This window comes from Bidens hawaiensis, unplaced genomic scaffold (assembly GCF_021521415.1).
Source record: "Bidens hawaiensis isolate Kalapana, Puna unplaced genomic scaffold, B.hawaiensis_p1.1 tig00419516_1, whole genome shotgun sequence".
NCBI classification, from domain to species: domain Eukaryota; kingdom Viridiplantae; phylum Streptophyta; class Magnoliopsida; order Asterales; family Asteraceae; genus Bidens; species Bidens hawaiensis.
This window is the reverse complement of record NW_027504887.1, coordinates 155,167-177,764: the sequence shown is the minus strand read 5'-3', so window position 1 is coordinate 177,764 and position 22,598 is coordinate 155,167. Positions and strand designations below refer to the sequence as shown.

General features: G+C 34.3%; 3 protein-coding genes across 3 annotated transcripts; 1 reads left to right on the top strand and 2 right to left on the bottom strand.

Annotated features, from left to right (window-relative positions):
* Positions 1–1,540: 1,540 nt before the first annotated feature.
* Positions 1,541–6,835, bottom strand: LOC143609221 (uncharacterized). Its single transcript, XM_077084035.1, has 7 exons — positions 6,601–6,835; positions 6,177–6,234; positions 3,530–3,610; positions 3,403–3,438; positions 3,086–3,325; positions 2,860–3,001; positions 1,541–2,218 (listed from the first exon to the last, which is right to left on the bottom strand). The coding sequence occupies exons 1-7, from the start codon at positions 6,777–6,779 to the stop codon at positions 1,737–1,739; spliced, it is 1,218 nt and encodes a 405-aa protein (XP_076940150.1). The 5' UTR covers positions 6,780–6,835; the 3' UTR covers positions 1,541–1,736.
* A 6,878-nt stretch (positions 6,836–13,713) lies between these two features.
* Positions 13,714–14,850, bottom strand: LOC143609241 (uncharacterized). The gene is made up of 4 exons (XM_077084048.1): positions 14,530–14,850; positions 14,425–14,474; positions 14,147–14,329; positions 13,714–14,023 (listed from the first exon to the last, which is right to left on the bottom strand). Exons 1-4 carry the CDS (start codon positions 14,848–14,850, stop codon positions 13,954–13,956), a joined length of 624 nt encoding a protein of 207 aa, XP_076940163.1. The 3' UTR covers positions 13,714–13,953.
* Positions 14,851–18,886: 4,036 nt separating this feature from the next.
* LOC143609230 (uncharacterized) lies at positions 18,887–22,214 on the top strand. Its single transcript, XM_077084042.1, has 2 exons — positions 18,887–19,400; positions 21,598–22,214. The coding sequence occupies exons 1-2, from the start codon at positions 18,887–18,889 to the stop codon at positions 22,212–22,214; spliced, it is 1,131 nt and encodes a 376-aa protein (XP_076940157.1).
* The last annotated feature ends 384 nt before the right edge of the window (positions 22,215–22,598 follow it).

The window sequence follows — 22,598 nt, the reverse complement described above, 5'->3', positions numbered from 1 at the left end:
ACATAGTATTGAGTTTTAGTTTTCGGTATCGATATTTTCAGAATTTTTCATAAAATATCGATTCTATATCAGTACCGGTCCCGTCCCAAACTCATCCCTATTAAAGTGAATTTTGTTTCGTTAGTTTGTCGTGAATATGAAATTTACAGCCGTTAACAAATATAGCATTTGGAAAATATGGTCGTTAGAAGATATAGTCGTTGGTAAATATAGCCACAAGACATATAACCCAACCTACCTCACTTGGTTCGCAATCCTCATTAGGACTTTCGAAGTATAAATGACATCATGAATGAGTAATACAATATATAGTATAATTGTGTAGTACACCATGAAAGAGTAATACAATATTAAAGTTTGACTTTGTTACAACATCATAATTAAGTAGTACAATATTTGAGTATAAATGTGTAGTACATAATGAAATATGTAGTACACAATGAGTGAATAGTAAAATATAAACATGTACGTTACAAATATGACAATATGAGACCAATACGATAAGAAGTCTTCTGATAATATGGTTTATATAATTTTTATAGCATGGCTCTTCTAAATAAAAAATATTATGTATGTAGTTGTTTTGTCATTGTGATTTTATCCACTTAGACTGGTAAAAGAATTGGTTTGATCGCCCAACTTGACTCGCTCGTTTGCCATACTTACTAGGACTTTTGGTGTATGAATAAGCAGGGCAACATAAATAAATAGTACATTTCAAGTAGAGGACAATTTGAAAATATAGAATAAAAATCTTTTTATAGGTTTGCTATATTTATTATAATATAGTTTTTAAATATATTACTTATTTTGCTTTTCAATTTATCGTGATATATCCAATTTCATATAATACCATTTTGAAAAATAAACTCACAAGACGATCAGTTTAATTTGATGACTTAGTATGACTGTTGAGTGTTGGAGTATAAATGTGTAATACTTTAGTAGTACAACACAAACGAGTTCGGTTACTAGTAGTCCAATACAAGTAAAGGTCTTCACTAGATACCGTTTTAAAAACTATTACAAATTTATGCAAATATATATTATATTCTATAGTTTTTAAACTCATTGTATTCAGGTTTCTGAAGTAGGGTTGAAAAAGTAGACTGGTAAGATGACAAGTTTAGTTTGATGACCCATCAACGAAACCGACCCGCTCAGTTTACAAGCCTTATTAGACCAATAAATGAAGTACTCTACAAGCGAGTAGGCAATTTAATTTTAGCACACTTAAAAACTTTTCTTATGAAATGGACTTAAGATTATAATAATATGTTTTTTCAATTATATTTTATAATTTAAAAATTTGTAAGTTCATTGTGATTGTATCCAGATTGAATATACTTGTAAGAAGAGTAGCTTTGATGGGGTGTGCAAATAACCGGATAAATCGAACTATAAATGAATTAACTGAACAAAAATAACTGAATCTAATAATTAATCCATGGCTCGGATATGCTATAACTGACTAACCGAAATTTATACTTCGGTTTTGATTTTGGCACGCTCACTCGCACGCACATGCCACTACAACATATAGAGAAACATCCATAAGTAGTTTTCTATATAAACTTGAAAAGGTCATATAACATAGTATCATTCGCATACCTGAAAAGGTCATAAGTGGTTTTCTACATTAAACACGCATGCCTGTACATTTCATGCCGCCGCCTTCCAAAATTAATATATACATGATCATACAAAGTTAAAAACTCACCCTTAGATTCACTCTTTCACAATCTTGACCGTCTCATTCGCTTTAAAGGCCATGACCGCTTACTCCCGGTTTCAAACTTCTTTCTGTTTTCAAACTTAATATCCCAACCTTCAATGTTTTTAGGCACACACACATCAAACAACACTTGACCAAGAACACTATGCGGGCTCAGGCCTGGCGGGCTTGCTAAATGGACCATTGTTTTCCGTTCATTTTCTTCATCTTGTAAAGAACCTGACTCTTTAGTGGGCTGGCACTCGGCTGAACTGGGCAAGAAAAAGTGATCATTTGGCCCAGTTGCAACTCTTCTAAAACTTTGATTTGAATCAACTGCTGCCTTTTGAAGATCACAGATTAATTCACATATTGTATCATGCATTCCCTCCATACCGGTTCTTTCACCAAGTTTTTGAATTTTTTGGCCAAATATTGAAATTGAGTGGTCAAGAAACTCGGTTACAGCTGATCTGTATTGGATGGGATTGTGCGTGTAGTGGCCTATGACAAAACAAAAAATAAGACAAAACTCAAAGCAGGTAAATTTTAGAACCAGTCCACACAGTTCAATTTGTGAACCGTTTGGCAAAAGGTTCACTTATATAATAGACGAATGAACATGAACAACTTTTTGTACACTTAAACAAACGGACATGAACACAAGCCTCGTTCATTCATTCATGTTCGTCAACTTTCGTATATCTAAATTCGTTTATTTTCATTCAAATATGGTCGTTAGTTTACAATTGTTTAAGTTCGTTCGTTAATATATTAATTTAATTTTTTTTGGCCAACTACCACTTAGTTTAGTTTTAATAACTTTTTAGGGCCGGGCCCAAGTGCCCAACACAGTACTTTTAACTAGGTTTTAGCTCACTTATATGTGTTCGTCTATGTTCAGTTAGGTTCGTTTATACTGTTAATAAGCGAACATAAACAGGCTCATTTTCTTAACGGACGAACACGAGCAAGAAAACCCCATTTGTTTTACTGCCCATGTTCGGCTGTTCGTTCTCTAGACTGCTAGAGTTAACAAACGAACATAAACAGGCTCCATTTGTGTTCAATAAACAAGCTTGAGCCTAAACGAGTCTGTAATAGGAATAGTAACGAGTCATACGAGTTCAAAAGTCAAAATTAACCTAAATGAGGAGAATCCTTCCATCCAAAAAGTCGAATATGCCCTCCTAATTCTTGCACTTGCTGAGCAAATGAGCAAATAACTGGATAAGGGGCAAGATCGTCATTTTCCGAACACAACATGAGAAACGGTGCCCCTAAACCCTACAAATTAACATCACAAAAAGCAGTGGTACAATAAATGATACGAAATACATGTGTTTAAATTTTAATAAGCAAACAACTTACAACTGAGGAATAAAGCGTTTGCCAATATTCAGAGCGGTGGGACCCAAATCTGGTTAGAAACAGGGCATCTAGACCAGATGTGACACCTTTTGCAACCATTGATAATAACTTTGATGAACCGGGCACGTTGAGAATGGAGGAATTTAGGGCAAACCGGGCACCCAAATCACTGGTCACATTGACCGGACCAGAGTCATACATTTGACCAGAGATGCACGCCATAATTAAACGATTATCATCCTTCACAAAAAGAAAAAAAAAACAAATAACAAAATGAAAATAGTATAAAGTATTAAATTGGAGGTGTGCATACGTACCAGATTAAGATGTGCTTCACATGTACCTTCAATAATCTGAAACATAAGTAGAAGTAATATTTACTCGTGTGATCATATAACATATATATACTAAAATTTAAGTTTGTTCAAGGTTAACAAAACTCACTTGTAAAACCTTGTACATACAAGCTTGTGAAGCACCGGAAAAAGATGCAAGGACTAAAGGGCATGGCCTAGCCCTTAACTCCTACATCCACAACCAAGTTCAAAAACATAGTAGGCTTAGTTAATAAGCATATAAAAGTTAAGAAAATTGCATAAACTGTCCCTATGGCTTGCCCATATTACAAGTTTGCTCCCCAGATTTTAAAAATTGCAAACTAAGTCCAAACATTTGTTAGAGGGTTGAACGTTAATCCCAGTTGGTTTTGAAAGAGACACAATTACCCTCACATAAATGGCTCATGACATCACTTTTCCGTTAAAAAGGAACTGATATATTGTGGATACTCAGCGTGCAACCCTTTAACAAATGTTTGGACAAAGTTTGCAATTATTAAAATCTAGGGATATACATTCCAACCACAGGGACCATTTGTGCAACATTTTCTAAAGGTTATTGATAGAACCCAAAAACTAAAATATATATTTTATTGAGATAAAAAGATAGTTGGCCCGATTCGAGAGGGGCTAGTCTCCCATTTAACCAATTCGAGATGGTAAGTCTCCAATTACAAGAAGAACTAATCAAAAATAAAACCAGACATTGAAAACTAAAACAGAAATGAAATACTTATAACATAATTTAGGTAATTAATATCTCCTAACATTCAGCCTTTGACCGTCAATGGTCAACAGTCAACCCCCCACTAATTCAGCCCTAAACCTTTGCTCCTGGTTGACTGGGTCAAGGTAACTGACCCAAGACCTTTTGGACCCAGATGGGTTGACCCGCTGATAAGGCTGAGTCTTATCAATACTTCCGACCCGGAGACACGACTTGTCCTCGAGTCGAAAAGAAAGGAATTGTTGTGCCAACTATCCTTTAATTTCTTGTTTAAGTTTTGGGTTTCTATCATTTGGTTTCATTGCCGGGAAACATTAAAGGAACGATGGTGCAAACCGGGGGTAGCGGTGGTAGCAGTCTTACGTCCGATGATCCGATCAAATCGTCGCTCAATTGGCAGCCATCGCCGCCAAGCTCGACACCATACTCTCACGGTTGAGGGGTGATGTTGCAGAAATCAAGTCCCAGATGATAAGAGATGGCAACTATTGTGAAAAGGTAGATAAGGTTCGAAAGAACATGGAAACGGAGGACAGTTTAATGGCAGACAAAAGAGGCGAGATGGTTAACTCTTATAACAAGAAAACTCATCATCAGATTTTGAAAATTAAATCTGATGAACCTAATGCCATGAGTTTGGACCTTGAATCCGAGTCCAAAGTTGGCCATATAGAGCCCAACAAAAACCTAGTAGCAACACCTGCCTTCAAAACTAACTTATCGGTTGTTACTCAATCATCACAATCCACTCCTAAAATCCTTCCACACGTATTTGATTCCGTGAAACACGGGCGATTTCTAGCATGCAAACTGTTGGGCTCAGTGGAAGAGGAAAAGAATACCGACTCTGAACAACCAACTGCAACTACAATTACAGGGGACACCTATGATAAGAAGGAAATCGTTGAAATCAAGTGGTCATCAAGGTCGGGTGTATATGCAAATGACAAGGAAATCGCATGGCCTTCACAATATGCTCTAGCTTATGGATGGATATATGAAGAGGGTCAGCCTATAATTGAATGGTTGATCGCTTGGCACAACAGTTCCTCTACTTTCGACTTGAGGACAAGTCATGTCTCCGGGTTGGAAGTATTGATAAGATCCTAGATCTTGGTCAAAGATGCTATTGAAAAAGGGGAAAGTGAATAAATGAGATGCTGAAAATTAGGGCCGGTTATTATTCTATTAGCTTAATTTTAGGGCCAGTTATTATTTTGTTGATGCTTATTTATATCTTTTGTTCTAGGTTTAGGAGAAATCATTGTTTATGTTTATGAATTTACTTGGTTAAAATCCTTGTAATGGAGATCTAATCCTTCTCGAATTGGATTAATTGGAGAATAGCCCATCTCGAATCGGGCCAACTATCCTTTAATTCTTGTTTAAGTTTTGGGTTTCTATCAGTTATATTAAGCCCTAAGTACAACGCCGCCACCTATATGGGTACCCATCAAAAGATGAAGAATCGGCTAGCGGTCACTGACAAAAAATGAGGAGAGAGAGAGACGAATGTGTTTGTGTATGGAGGGAGAGATGGGTTGAGCTGGTAGGTGGTAACACCGTCGCCTAGTGATGGATGTGAGGAAGGCCGTCCCTAGAGTAGGGCGAACTGGGCGGTCGGTCGAGGCACACAGTTTTTGAGGGCCAAAATTTTTCTACATATATATATTAAATTTTTTATTTGTAAAATAGGTATGGATCTTAAGCATGTTAAAAATATTGAGTCCAAATCTTTTTTTTTATCCATAATCCGTTTAAGCTATTGGACCCAAACTAAATTTAAAACTAAAAAAAATAATGTTAATCTTCATTTAAAAAAATTAACTTGTATATTCCGTTACTCGATAGAGTCTACGGGCCTTTTTATTTTGGCACGGACGTGGTATTTAAATTCTTGGAGTGGATATGAGCGGGTTCCTTCGGTTTGCGATGAGTTGCCGAAAGACAGTTGGTTTTGGGAGGGATCCCGAGAGGAACGCCCCATTCCCCCTACAAAGAAAAAAAAATTATAAAAAAGGTGTACCTCTAAAATCTCATTGAGGATGGAAAATGCAAGTGATGTGGCTTTCTCTGGAAAAAATCTACACAATAATTGGATTAAGGATTTAGAAATAGAAATGAAATTATAAAATCAACATAACAGAAACTTGATCTCAAAATCTGTAGTGTAATGGTGAATCATGTATATCTATCCTAAACCAATAGCAGAAATAGTAACATAAAATGAAGCACTTTATAACTCAAACAAGCCACTCGAAAGAAATCAAACCTCATCAATGTAGACACAAAATAATCAAAAGTCCCAAATTGAAAAAGGCAAATTACTTTATATGTTTTATTATTATAGCTTTAACATTTCAGAATAGAATATTATGAATTATCCCATCAGAATCTACGCTATTAAAATTCTTCAAATACTATAAATTGAGTAGTAGAGATGAGCTTACGGATTGAAAAAATCAGCAACAACAACCAGAGAATTCCACCCACAAGACGAATACAAATTAACGTAATCCTTCAATTGGGACTCTTGAATCGAAGCCCAGGCAAAAACCACAACGATTCCTTTCGTATCTTCATCGTTTCTGAACCAATAGAAGGTTCCTCCAGCTCCGCTAGTGAACATATTATTATTATCAAACCCTAATTGAGATGTAGAAATTGTTTGTTGAAGATGGAATTGAATTGGGTTAAATATTATATTATATTGGTGGTGGATAGTTGAGTGTGGCTTTCACGAGCGGTTTGTATCTTATCGTGCAGGTGTGCTGTGGGGTCCGGCGGAACACGACGGCGATGCGGCAGTGGAAAGATTGCTTGGTGGAGACGTGGTTTGGGTTTTTATTTCATCCGCGTGGCAATATTGTTATTGTCCATTAATGTCAAATAATGTTATGCCAATAATATATTATTGACTATATTGCTTTTTGTCACACTTCAAATTATAAATCTCTATGGTGTATTAATATTAACGTTGTATAGTATAAACTTATAATAAATCTATAATGTATGTTTGTTTTAGAACCGATAATATGTTAGAAATAATATGATGTGTTTGTATATGACGCATTAAGGATAATTAGAAATAGCGAGAAAGAGAAATATGAATGATTATTTGATTATTTTGTGTAACGGATTATATAATGCTTAGGGCTTATCACATGTCTTTAGTATTGAAATAAAATGTACATGCGACAAATATGTCATGTAAGACATTGAAAGTATGAAAGTAGACGAAGTTACACGTTTTAATAACAAACTCTCTTGATTAGTTAAATTGGCATAGAGTTATATTCACTTTTGAGTCAAAGAGTATTAGGATGCACGCTGTATAAATAAAATGAATAGCATTTAACTATAGCCAAACAAATATGAGATCACAAACTAACATATGGTCTTGTTTGTTTATGTTCGTTCGTTGACATGCTAACTTAATCAAACTTGAATGAATTTAATCCTAATGTCTGTACATGACATTTATGTTAGTATGTATGCAACCAAACATAATAAATTTTTATCGTCTAACAGTTCACTGAAAATATGTTTTCCCTCCTAGAAATATATATATATATATATATATATATATATATATATATATACATATTCAAGATGATTATAAAATTTAAATAAAATCCTAAAATGATTATTAAAGGTGATTGTCACTTGTCAAGATTTTTCTTTAAAGTGAGCCCACGAAACTTAAAGCAAAAATAATCAACAACGTGATTCATGACTTCACTTGCTAAAATTGTAAGAGATATTACAAGTAATTTAATTATCGAATATATATATTTCCTTTATAATTTATTATTTCATTTTTGAATCTTAAAATGTTATTTGGTCAGTGAAGTTTCACTGGTTTAAATTCATTAGATTTTGTTAATTGGGCTTTGAACATTCCCTGCATTTGCAATATAAGCCTTCGTCTCCTCTAATACGGGCTCAACCAACTTGAAAAGATCCAACACCGAAACCACTTGTCAAGTACGAATCACATATACAATGTTTAAGTGATTTCGATATTCAAATTGTGTGTTTAACATGGACAAAGTCGGGATAAACTTTAGAAAAATATAAAAAAATAAATAAATAAATAAAAATAATTCATAGAATAGTAACCAAACGACAAGGTCTAGTAGAAAACAAAAACTCTTTAGAAACATAGAGCTCATCAATGGGCCTCAATCTAGTATGGGCTGTTTACATAAAGGACATTTGAATTAGAGGTGCATAAATCGGTTTTTCTAATACCCGGGTTCAGGTGTGGAATCAGTTTCGAGTATGATCGGTATTGGAAAACCGGGTATTGAGAGAAATCGGGTAGGGTTCGGGTTGGGTATTGAGGAGAAAAACTCAACCCTATGTACCCGGGTAGGGTATGATCGAATTCGGGTATAACCGGGTATTGGAATCGGGTGTGTGTCCGGGTACGACCGAGTATTAATACCCGGTTTTGAATTTGTAATGTTTTTATTTATTTTTAAATTTGTTTAAAATTTAAAATTGCTTTGTAATTTATAATAATAATTTAACTATATTACAGAAACCATAAATCCACTTAAGTACAAATTATTTACTTAATAATATGCATTTTAATAAAACTTAAACATAAAAGTTGTGAAATAAACATATAAATACACTATAAAAAACTGATGTATTATTTCTAGCATTAGAAAATTGGTATCGGATATTGGGTATAACCGGGTATGAGTATAAGGTATGACCGGTTTCGGGTATTTACGGGTATAAATCGGGTACGGGTATTTAGCTCAAAATGCATACTCTATCCATACCCTACGGGTAGGGTCGGTTCCGGTTTCGGGTATAGAATATCCGGGTATAATAAAAACCGGTTCCGGGTATTTTTTTCCGGGTCCAGTTCCAAGTACGGGTTTTTTGTGCACCTCTAATCTGAATCACTTACTTCAAGTAACTTCGTTCTTGGGCCGGCCTGTTAGTTGTCAAACAGTATAGGTAGAATGACTAAACGAATCAACTACTAAATTCGTATGGTAAACGGACGGAGACAAATTTCTGGGAATATACCTTTATATCAATTCACATACATCTATTCAAACTTCCGTATCCGTAGAAATTTCAACATTCGAACCCATGAAAACATTTACACTGAACCCTTAGAAACTTTGACAACGAACTTAACCCACATTTCAATTTAGCATAACTTGTTGAGCCAATAGCATTTATTTGATAAACATAAGTCCGTAACCGTTTAAACCAAATTGGCTAATTAAAAAAGATACGGGTTTGGCACTTTCGCAACATCGAAAAACTCCACAACTCCAGTTCGGCAATTACTGGTTGAAACAAAAAAACGTGAGACTCGCACTTACGTGTGCTTACCAATTATGAAAGTTAGATCTTGTTTTACCCGTCACAATTGCAATAGTTGTTATGTGTTTTCAGCAATGAAGTTTGTCAAATCCGATTTGCATAATCAGATTATTAATAAACATTTAATTGATAGTTGCATTTATTGAAAAATATTTGTTTAGAAACATTTCAATATGATGTAACGGATATATATTAAAAAATGAAACTCCGTGTAAGGCAACTTTAATGAATTTACATTATTGACTTTTACTATCGATTAACATAATATATTCAGTACATTACATGACTTGACCCGAATCGATTAACCGAACCAAAAGAAAACCGAATGAAAAAAAATGGGTCATTCGTTCCTCAAAAATTTTTGAACACGAAGGAAAAAGATCATGGCTATCATAGACAAGTTGGCAAGATAAGGGGTGGCGGTGATGCCACGACCGTCTACTGTGTTACAATGCGGTGGCGGAAAACGAGTAAGTTACGTGATGGTGAGAGGCAGAGCAGAGGTTTGCAATGATCAGTGAGTGTGATGTGTGTACATCAATGATGTTTTTAGGTTTATGCATGATTGATTGATTGTATAAATAAAACTGGGAAAGCTAAAGTAAAAATGTAAAAGGTAAAAACTTTGGGACCCGATTATAGCCTTTAAACTAGTATTTACACCACCGCGTTGCGGCGGAGGTGTAAAACCTTGTATTTATATATTCACCACACTCGAAATCATGAAGTTACCACCACCACCGCCGCCTTCGTTCGCCATCTCCTCTCCTGCAGTAACTAACGTTAACCATTAAAAAAAAGTAGACGTAAAAGCGTTGAACCACACACGCCCATTGCATCGTATTAACACACAAAAATGAGACCGAAACAAAAAATATAGAAAAAAAATAACTAAGTCAACTTAACATCTACGCGTTGCGATGGGGCTGTTAAACGGGAAAATAGTCATAACATTCAACCACACGCATGCGTTGCAGCGCGTTAACTCGTTAAATTTAAACGTAAACGTTAAACAAAAAAATGTAAAAGTTGAAAAGCATATGCATGGCCAGCTCCGAGAAAGCAAAAAAAAAACAAAGGGGGGGCCAAAGGCAAAAAAAATTTTAGGCCTTAAGTAGAAGAAGTATTTTGTTGGGATTTAACAATTTAAATTTTATATAGGTTTATTTTATTATAATTTGGGTTGTGTAAAAAACTTTTGTATAAAAAAAAGATTAAACATATGTTAAATGAGACTTGAACCCATTACTTTTGGTTAAGAGTAATACTCTTTGCCACTAGACCAAACTATTGGTTATGTAATTAAGTTTAAATATTAAATATACATATTGTATCTCATAAAAATACAATATAATTAAAATATAAAAATATTTCCGGGCCTAGCGGGTGTCGGGCCTGTGGCCATCGACCACCTTGCCTCACCCCAAGGCCGGCCCCGAGTATATGACACCAAAGTTGAAAGTGAAAAAATATATTCTGTGACTTATTTGTAAACTATGAAAAAATGTATTGACCAAAAGTAAAAGAATGAAATATAAAAATGAATATTACATGGTACAAACTTGATGCACAATGTACCAGAGACTAAAGTATGTTTCTCCCACTATTATTATATAAATTATTGAAATATTGAAATTATTATTTTTTATTAATAATTATAAATATCGATAAACACTGAAAGTTATTATGATAGTATAGTTTCTATTTTTAGGCTATCGTTAAATAATTAATCATCAACATATTACTTGTTATGTTTACATCAAATAACAATTGGTTATATCATTTTTATTATTTTGTGATTGCAAAAGCAAGTAATTGATATCACTTTTTTATCCTTAATATATAAAAAGTCAACCAACAAATTCATTTAGCTGACACGGGCATCACCTGTTTTGCTAAACGTGTTCACATGTTTGACCAGAAACTATATAAGTTGAATCAGTTTAGACTGAAAATTCAAATTCGCAAGCTTGGAGACAGGTTCATGTCGTATTAGAAATTCACACTCCTACATGTAACATGTTCTTGGTGAAAGCTTGAAACCATAAACTCTTGCAATTAATGAATACTTGTATATAATAGATATAAATAGTGAAAGTTAATAACTAATATGGTTTTGTACTTATAAACATATAATGGGGTGAAAGATCACCATGACGATATAATTAAGGAAATATTTCATGTGTGTTGTAACTCTATACCGATTTACAATATGTTTCTAAAACTTACTTATTAAGAGATTTCATAAACTATTAAGAGATATATTTTAACTAACCAAACACTACATCTGACTGATTTATAGGTAACCTCTTAATGAAATCATTTAAATCATTTTATTAAAAAATAAAACACGAGTGGAATGACCAGTGTGATGATTTAATTAGGCAAATGAACTCATATCATGTGTTCATCCCAATATAACCTATGTCACATGAACTATGGATTATGTATGAAATATTTTACGCTTTATAAAGAAGAAAAGAAAAGGACAAATTATATTTTCTTTTAAAGAGATAAGTCGTGATGTCTAATCCAAGTGAAAAGCAATGGCAGCTAAAGGGAAACTTTTGTGTAAATTTAGAATGCGATCTCCGTGTTTTTATATAGAAAATCTTTTGAATAATCTACAAACTAGTAAACAAAAACAATAACGGGTATCCGAGATTTTGACTAATGGTTTATGAAACTTGTAACGGCTTTCGAACAAAACAAAAAGTTCGTATATTTAGTTGCACATGTTTATAAATCAGCATTCGTTATTTATAAATGTAATCATAAATTGAATAGCTTGTAGCTTAGATACGAAGATGTGTTAGAGTAGACAAAATGTATGACTTTATGAGATTTTTATGAATGCGTGTTAATTAAATTTCACAAGGCTTGGTGTCAAATTTCTAAAAAAAACGTCTATCGGGATTTTACGCAATAATAATATTAAATATTAAAAAAAATTGAGGGGACCAAGACGGCAAGACCCACTAACATATAGCTAGGTCCGCCCATATTACCGGTTTACCTATAGGATGCTTTTTTAGACTATAATTTTATCACGAATTCAAAAAATTAAACTGATCATTTTCAAGAGAATGATTATTTATAAAAACATATTTAAAGTATTTATTAATTATTACAGGTCGTAAGCAACATTCTCTTGTTTATTCACGTCTCGATTCTACCGTTGGAGCATTGGAAGTAATCATACGGGTCACAGATCCGAAGCACGATCAAAGTTAGCACCACACTCTACCCCACCTTGCACGTGCCTTTGTTTCTTTTTTATTTTTCAATTGATTTCTCATTACATAAATAATTCAATATGATACCCTTTTTGAAGTATATTTTATAATACAACTTAAAATGTCAAACTTGTTACGAGTGAGTGAAGCAGGGCTTGACAAATAACTAGTGGTTATAAACGAAAAATCATAAAAAAGGGTAAAACCCAACAAGTCACTAGATAACTCGAGGTATATATGAGCTATTCCAACCTTTACAGACTCGTATATATATCATGTAATAAATATTATAAAAAGAAAACACGTGAAATAATTTAGTGTTCGTAAGATATTGAGACTAACTGAACTACTTAGACCGAAACTGGTCGGTCTGTTTACCAGTTGACGATCCAGGTGGTTTGTTTCATGGTTCGTTTTAGTGGTTTAACGGTTCAAGCAAATTCAGAGCTTGAAACCAGTCGTGTAAACCGTTCCCACTGTTATTTTAATCTTGACATGTCTTTATCTCTATAAAAACTTTAAAACAAACTAATAATTTTGAAAAAAAAAAACGTGAGTTTAAAAGCCAAAATCAAAGCGTTATTTAGATATAAACCAACCAGTTTAGCCTGTAACTTTCATCAAGGTCAAACCAAACCACGAGCACTCCAACAAGAATCTTATGAAATACATATAAAATATTTTCAATTAGGTAAGATTTTTAAAGTTATTAACAATCATTGGCCGAACCGTTAACTACAATTTAAAAAAAAATACATTATATCCGCGCTATTTAAATCTTCAATCTTGCGAAAAGATTCACTTAAAACACAAAAGCTCATTGCAAAGGACCCTTCACAAAAGAAATTCACAATGCAACTTTTTAAAGCATGATCACAATTCACAATGAAACCTTTTACTAAAGCCTTTTTCCATCAAAATGATATCATTCTTTTGCAATCCCACAAATTCTGATTCATAAAACATGTATAAATAATAAATAAATGATTGTAAGAAAAGATAGGTAGAAATTGATCTCTTTCCAAATTTATTACAACAACACAGTGTTGGGATTTGTGGCAGTCATGGCCCCCACAAAATTACAGTCAGTTAATAATAATGTTGCAGCAGCAGGAAATAAAAAAGAAACTTCTACCAGTAAAAGTACAAAATAAACCCTAAATTATTACAATAACGAAATTAGATGGAGTCAATTTTGTGCAATTTAATTAATTAAGGCTTCAAACGAACCCATTGGTACCTTCCTTCAATTGGAACGTCTTTCACAATATCATAATTGTACCTGTTGCATTTGATTAAACCAAACAGTAGAAACGAATTAGTTGAAATTCTGTTTGTACTGGTGTACTCTAAAATGCGCATGTGCAGAGAGGTACACGTTAACATAACACCGAGTAATGCTTACTTTTTGGCGAATCGTTTTTGTTCGTTCTGTTCTGCTTTAGCGAAAAACTCTTCTAGCTCCGCCGCTGACGGCATGTCCGCCGCCGGTGGCGGCGGTTTCCGGCGTGATGTAGCTTCGTTCACCGATACCGATTCGATTTCTTCGGTTTGTAAACAAACTACTGTTGATGCGCTTGTATCTCTACTGTAGATTAACATATATTAATAATTAATAATAATGATAATAATTATAATAATAAGTCGGAGTAATTTAGAATTTTAGAATTTTAGATATTTGACCTAAAACCGCCATTAACGGAGATGAAGCTTTCTTCAGGAAGGCACACAGCCTGCAATTAAGCATTAATAAATGAAATTGAACGTTAATAACTAAAATCTACATACCTTCAGATCTGAGATCGAATCGTCATTTACAGAATTAATAAACGACGACGAGTTAACATGATCGGAGGTACCGGATTCCGCCGTTGATGCTACATTCTTATCAAAACTGACGTCATCATCACGTTTCGATTGAATTTGAAGCTGAGAAACATTATCGTTATCCTTATCAGCTTGACGGTCAATTTTTCTTTTCTTACCGGAAGGTGTAATTGCGTCTGAATCTGTGCTCCGGTGGCGAACGGTTCCAGGTGAAATTGAGGGTTCCATTGGCGGAATTTGTTCCGTACAGTTATGTTTGTTGATGAGTGTTTTGTGAATCATGGATATTATATGCAGATTCCTGTAAAAGGTTACATGTGAAAGTGAAGGGAGGCTGGCTACTTGAGAATTGACAGTGGAGAAGAAAGAACGGAAATAAAGGTGAAGGTGTGGACCATGGATATGAATATATGATCGGATGGTGTACAATTAATGAGTCGGTTGCTTTCTATTTTAGATTAAATTATTTACCTAACAAACTTTATTTTCCTTTTTCTTATCACATCGTCTAAACTATCCTGATACCCGAGTTAGAATTACTGAGATGGATGTCAACCATCCCAACCATTGATGTAACGCTCCAAGCTTGACTCAATCAAACAATTATTAAGGGAAAATTAATCACTATGAGTAAATAAAAAACCTTATTAACTTAGGTTTCATACCTGACAAACATGATTTAAATAATTATACATACAAATAATGTTTTTATTATGTTGTTTTATATAAAAATGTTTGTAATCAATTTCTCATGTATTGATTAGGATTCTAAGTAAAAAACATACTATTATATGAAATGTTTCCAAATCTAAACTTCACTTTATTAATCTGAGTCGAAACTAGCGTGAAAAACGATGTATGAAAAGATACGCAAAGATTGTTAGCACCTGAGAAAGAAAGAGATGCTTATGAATAACGAAAACAAAATGAATCTCGAATTGTATATTGTAAAATGTGGTTGATAATACAACATATTTAGAGAATAATTATATACATAATTAGAGATATAAATTTATCGTTCGAATACTAATAATACACAATATAATCAAAATGTATTGTTAGAATGATTCTTCCCTATAAAATTTGTTAAATCAAAAATATTACCAGTGAATATAATTATTTTAAATGTGCATAAACAACCTTGTGAAAATAGTTAATCGGGTTTTGTTGCTCGTTAAAAATAATTAACGGGCATTGCTTTGAGTATATTAATAAAGGGAAAACCCCCAAAATAGTCCATTTATATAATGTAGTTATAAGTTTGTTCCCCCAAATTCAAGTTTCCAACTTTGTCCCTTTGGTATTATGTCGTCGGCGACATGTTAGCGAACACAGACGATGTGTTAACATAACATATGGTTGACAATGCGTTATGTTGCTAACATAGGGTAGCAGCGATGCGTTAATGTTTAAAGCAGGGGTTCCACGATGCGATAGTTAATAACGCATCGCTGCTACCCTATGTTAGCAACATAACGCATTGTCAACCCTGTGTTATGTTAACACATTGTCGGTGTTCGCTAACATGTCGCCAGCGACGAGATACTAAAGGTACAAAGTTGGAAACTTGAATTTGGGAAGACAAAATTGGAACCACATTTTATAAAGGGCTATTTTAGGGATTTTCCCTTAAATAAACTTTAAATGTTTGATGTAACGTGATTGAAACTTAAGGTAAGATGACAATGATGGTGAATGGCGGATAGAATTTTATTACACACAGTGGACCCATCTACCCAACGAGTTTAATAAACAAATGTTCCAATACCATACTTTATGACATTCATTCTACTATAAATCTTATACTTTATAAAGTAAAAATGTTAATACTAATAATTAACGTTCAAGAAATTTTGGTCATTGTTACTTTATAAATGATGTGAGCCTGTAGCATTGTTTTCACTAAACCAATAGAAACCATTTAGACAACCAGTCTGATTGAGTATTACCGAACACATTTTATTTTTTGGTAACATTTTAAACTTTGTCATACTCGTTAAAAGGTTTACCAAAAACTTAATTAAGAAGTACGTAAAACTTATTTACATGACGTGTTTAGCACATTTGCACGTGTGAATGTGCGTCTAACTTAATGACATGACGATAATATTTATCAAGATATGTAGTTAGTTTTAATAAAGCATTAAATGGCGTCTTTTTGAATGTATGTGTCGGAAACTCATGCACATAAATGGCGCGACACTAATACCACTCGGATGTAAAACCCATTCTTACACATGTGTCGGTTCATACCTTACTACCCTTTTAAAAATAATATATGTATTTTAAACAATATTTATAAAAAAAGGAACATAGACAAACACATTATCGAAAGTTTTCGAGCATTATTGAACGAACATGGTCTTCGTGTACATTCATTTTAATAAATCGAACAAAATTTTCGTTCATGTTCATTTAACAAACAAACGCACGTACATAATCATTATGAATGACTCTTAAACGGTATACTGAATTAGATCGTGTACAACCCTAATACTGCACCTTCAACGTTACTTTCAAATAAAGTCGCCATGGTAGAATATACTTGTATAAAGTTTATAATTAAAAACAACTTATATAAATATATAAAACAAAATTAAAATAACTAATAGAAAACGAATGAAATTGTCGTCTTATGATAAATTAGGAGACATTTGCACGTGTAAAAAGCACAATTTTAATGAACATCACATCATCTATTGGTCCCCTTCTAAGTTCTTATTATATTATGGAATGTGACTAACACTTTCTAAAATATATATTTTTTAATATAAAACTTATAAATATAGTTGAGAAATAGTAAAATTAAATATAATATTTATTAGATATATTTATAACAAGGATATAATCTTTACTTTTATTTTAAAAGTGGGAAATATTTAAAAATGGCCAATTTTAATCTTGAGCACATGCGATAAGTTGGACCACTTGTGATTATCATTTATTGTTATTTATTTATGGTGTTTGGAATTGTAGTTGATACACTAAAAGTTGTTACTATCATTGGCATAGAAACACCCCAAGGCCACCACCTTGTATTCTTGTAACTAATATCAATACCAAACGCTAGTAACATCTATCAAAAATTTAAAAGTGTTTGGAATGATTAGTTAATTCAGACTCCTAACATTTACTCATCTTACGTTATGTATATCTTAATGATTATGAAGGTTTTCCTTATCAACGTTCAGTTAATGTTCGCGACTCTTGCCATCTTAACATCAGTGATTAGGTTCGACTTCTTGGTTCATACTTTTTATCTAGGTTATGGATTGTGAAATATGTCACATTCGCTTGTGTTAAAAATATATATTAATTGTCATTTCTAATTCCCTTGTATTTACTCTTTTGTGAGGTTTATAATAAGAAGGTCAAAGGGTGCCTTTTGTCAATAAGGAAAGGAGTAGGTGACTTGCACAATTGAAGGGATCTCGTGGACTGGCTATGAGCTGTACTCATATTGTGGCTGTTATTTAATCTTCCTCTTCTGCTTGACAAAAAGACACACCAAAACATCATCTTCATCACATCTCTTAAATCATTCGACTGGGACAAAGTGTCTCGAAGAATCATTGTGTTACTTGCTCGTGTTTCAATCTGTGATAACTAGTATTTATACACTACTAGTTTGTTTGATTGGTTCTGCAATTGTAACCCTTTTTTAGGTTCTGTTTATGAACATTTGTTCTTGTTCTTTTGGTATTCAATCAAGGTTTTTTTACATGGTATCAGAGCCTAGGCTCCTACTCGTGATTGAACTCTTCGATTGATTCTTCAACAAAACCGATTCGCTGTTACTCTCCGGTTTAGGGTTGATTGCCATTCTTTGAACTGTTAATCTTACCTATAATCGAAGAAAAAAAAATTGCGGAATTGGTGTCAGTCCGTTCTTATTGTGAACGGGAAGATAAAAATGAAGCAAAATTGGTGTTGGTTCATTCTACAGTGGACGAGATTTTAAGGATCCCTAATCTTAAGGGTTTGTTGCTGCAAGTTTTATCCTGGATCATATTACTTCTTATTTGGGATTTAATCACCCAAATCTGATATAATATTCTGATTATCATATCTATATCCCCAATCAAAGGATACAGACTCGTTTACCCTATTTAAGGGCACACCCATTGTAAGTATTTCTTTACTCTTATTTTTTCCCTTTATATTGCATTAGGCTTTTATTTGGCTGAGTTAGAAGGACCATCAAGTGGTTTTCTTAACAGGGAGAGTCATCCCTTGTTTTGTGGTGTGCATTTAGGCATTCTAGGAAGTTTGTGATTTTCTAAATTGCTATTTTTTCCGCTGCATCTGAGTTTCTCTTATGACAGATCAGATTGTTAACATTAATAATAATAATAATCAAATGAGTAACCATGACTTCGGCGACCCGCTTTATCTTCATGCCTCGGATACCAACAATCTGACCATTGTTAATATTAAGTTAATAGGGGCAGAAAATTATAGTGTGTGGGCCAATTCTATGGAACTAGCTTTAAATGTAAAAAACAAAATTGGTTTTATAGACAAAACATGTAATCGGCCCACCACAAATGAAAACCTGGGGAAACAATGGGATAGATGCAATGCAGTTGTGTTATCTTGGATTTTAAACTCTATTTCTGAAGAACTATTTATGGGTCAAGCGTTTTCAAAAATTGCGTCAGTTGTTTGGGAGGAATTAAAAGAAACTTATTCAAAAGTTGACGGGTCTATCATGTTTAACCTTCATCAAAATATTTCTATGTTTAAACAAAATGGCTGCCCTATTTCTGAATATTATCATAAACTTACATCTATGTGGAGGCAATTTGACTCGTTGTCAGATTTACCTTCATGTAAGGCCCCGTTACCGGTAGCCCTACTTTCGTGTTGGATTTACTCATAAACGCAGTTCTAAATATCAGAGTTAATTAAAACATTCGCGGAACATTCAAACCATTACATTCCATAACCATAATTCTTGTCTTATCGAGCATTCATAGTTATTTAAAAACAGAACATAGTCTTTTAAAATAAAACATCATAGCAAAATCTTCAAATGCCAGCTTCGTCCAACTCTGCCATGTGTCCTCCTCAAGCTACCTGCCTCATTCTACTCACCTGCGTGCATACTAAAAGTCAGCTACGCTGAGTGAGTTCTAGTTAATCACATACTTATACCATACCTTCTTACATTTCATACTTAACCTCTTAACTTTATTTCATATACACATCAGTGCATATACTTTCATTCCTTCCTTCATACTTTCTTTACATACATAATCATACGTTTTAAAGAGCCTTTCGCCCTATAACCTCACAGATATTATAAGGGCCTGGTCCCTGACATCACAGATATTATAAGGGTCTGGTCCCTGACATCACATATATTATAAGGGTCTGGTCCCTAACATCACAGATATTATTAGGGTCTGGTCCCTAACATCACAGATATTATTAGGGTCTGGTCCCTCTTCGTTACCATACAACCAGGCCTTTCCTTCGTTTGTTAACCTTATCGCATTCATACATATAAGCAAATACATTATACTTACCTTATACGTAACACTACAACCTGACAGTACGTGCAATATCCGAAGATCGTTCACGTACTAACAAGCAATCATTCATACATTTCACATCATTCATATAAGGCATACACTTATCACTTAGGATAAGTGTATTAACAAACATATAGAGTATGCACACAGCCCCGAAAACATAACACAGAAGTGGGGCTAGAAACTCACCTGAATCCTGTTACGCTCTCCGTTAATCGTTATTCCCTTCTTGAGTTGTGCACGGCTAACTGTATACTATTTACATGTATCAATTAACTACTACTACTCATGTTGTATTTCTATCTTTATATAACCCACAACAAACGGGGGTCCGGGGGCAGTGCCCCTGGCAGCGGGGTCTAGGGGCGGCAGCCCCTAGCAAGGTCCAAGGGGCAGAGCCCCTGGCTGGGGTCGAACTTACTGTAGGCGAACTTATCATTAAGCGAACTTAACATTAAGCGAACTTATTGTAGGCGAACTCAGTGTTAAGCGAACTTAACATTAAGCGAACTTACTGTAAGCGAACTTAGTGTTAAGCGAACTTAACATTAAGCGAAGTTAAGCATTGAGCGAACTTATCACCAGGCGAAGTTAAGGCTCGGCGAACTTAGCTTTAGGCGAAGTTATCATTGGCGAACTTATCACCAGGCGAAGTTACAGTTATGCGAACTTGGCCTTAGGCGAAGTTACCAGTTAGGCGAACATGCTTGCAGGCGAAGTTCGCTTGTAGGCGAAGTTGTGCAGCAGCCGCCGCTGTTCATCCTTAATCCCCAAAATCATCATCGTTTTACCGAGAAATCCATGGGTATGGCGTTAACAAGTCCCGCGATCATTCCCATGGCCTTGTTTGGGTAAAACTTAGCCCGGAATGACGTAAAGTTTGGACCTTTATGGTAAAAACGTTCAATACTAATGTTAAGGGTTCATTAATCGAGCCGTTTCCATTTTCGGGTTCATTACACCCGTATTTATCATCAAGTTTACAACTTTATGTTTCGTTTTTACCCGATCTACTCTCGTTATAAGTTTCAAGACTAAACGTTTATAGAAACGAAATCTTTAGGATCAAAACATACCTTCTATACGTTCGGTGTGGTCGCGGTTTGCTTGGTTATCTCGTATATTGAAGATCTAATAATGGTCGGCTTGATTTTTGGACTCGAATCCGCTCTCTCTCTCTCTCTCGGCCGTATGAGGTGTAGTGTATGTGTGTGTTTTTTGAGTGTGTAGAGATTTATGAAAGATGAAAATGATAGTTAGGGTTTTAGGATGGTTTAAGGGGATATTTATATCCCTTAAAGCCCATGGACCTAAGGCCCATTACCCTTAATCCATCTTAATAGTATTACTTACTTAATAACGCGAAATCACTAAACGTAACTTTCTTTATTTATCATTATAATATTCAGGATGTTACATTCATGTACCTGTAATGCATCTAATGCGACAAGTAAATTTAATCAAAATTTGAGATTGATGCAATTCCTTATAGGTTTAGACAATGTTTATCAGCCTGTGAGAACCTCCATTCTAACCAAGGATCCTTTACCCACGGTAAAGGGTGCCTTTGCCATTATATCTAGTGAAGAGTCTCATAGAACGATAGCATCATCTAATAAATCTCAAGCTGCTGCATTTGCATCTAAAACTTCTAATTACAAGAAACCTAGAAGTCCTCTAAAATGCACTCATTGTAACAAAACTGGTCATGTGGTTGAGAAATGTTATGAACTTGTTGGGTATCCAACAAATTATAAGGCTAAAATAAAAAACACAACAAGCAACAATGTTGTGTTGGAAGCAAAGAAGACCGATGAAGTCCCATGTCAATTGACTCCTGAACAATACTCTAAACTCATGATCATGCTAAATGGATCTGTCACTCCGGATCAAAATACTTCACATGTGGCCCGTAAATTTCGCTCCGCTTGTACTACATCTTTTTTCACATGTGCTACTCCACCTAAAGAGGGAAATTGCAGGGATTGGGTAATAGACTCGGGTGCTAACCAACATATGGTCTTGTCAAGCAAAAACATGTTTGACCTTGTCGACGTGTCAAACTACAACATGACTGTTGGTCCCCCAATGGGACTAATGCAAAAATAACATCAATTGGCAAACTTAAAATAGGCAAAAATGTTGTCCTTATTGATGTCTTAGTTGTTCCTGAGTATTGCGTTAATCTTTTGTCTGTCCACAAACGTGCAAAAGATAACAAACTTGGTAGTTGGTTTAATGAATTTGAATGTCTAATTCAGGACCTTACTCGCACGACGACACTTCTGACTGGTATACAGGTCAATGGCCTGTATTACTTTGGGGATGTCCCTTCAGGTCTGTTTGTTTGTGACAATGTTATTGGCCCTATTAATGATAACTTAAAATTGTGGCACTCTAGACTTGGTCATCCCTCACATCAAGTTTTATCCGTTTTAAAACCTGAGCTCAATCTTAAAACCCATGTGTCAAACACTCCATGTGATATTTGTC

Coding starts and splice junctions, on each gene's coding strand:
- LOC143609221 (XM_077084035.1), bottom strand. CDS start 6,779: ATGTTCACTAGCGGAGCTGGAGGAACCTTCTATTGGTTCAGAAACGAT. Junction 6,235..6,600: donor GTTGCTGATTTTTTCAATCC/GTAAGCTCATCT, acceptor ATTATTGTGTAG/ATTTTTTCCAGAGAAAGCCA. Junction 3,439..3,529: donor GTATGTACAAGGTTTTACAA/GTGAGTTTTGTT, acceptor CTTATGTTTCAG/ATTATTGAAGGTACATGTGA.
- LOC143609241 (XM_077084048.1), bottom strand. CDS start 14,850: ATGATTCACAAAACACTCATCAACAAACATAACTGTACGGAACAAATT. Junction 14,330..14,424: donor TCCGTTAATGGCGGTTTTAG/GTCAAATATCTA, acceptor GTTAATCTACAG/TAGAGATACAAGCGCATCAA. Junction 14,024..14,146: donor CAAAAACGATTCGCCAAAAA/GTAAGCATTACT, acceptor CAAATGCAACAG/GTACAATTATGATATTGTGA.
- LOC143609230 (XM_077084042.1), top strand. CDS start 18,887: ATGACAGATCAGATTGTTAACATTAATAATAATAATAATCAAATGAGT. Junction 19,401..21,597: donor GTTGTCAGATTTACCTTCAT/GTAAGGCCCCGT, acceptor AATTCCTTATAG/GTTTAGACAATGTTTATCAG.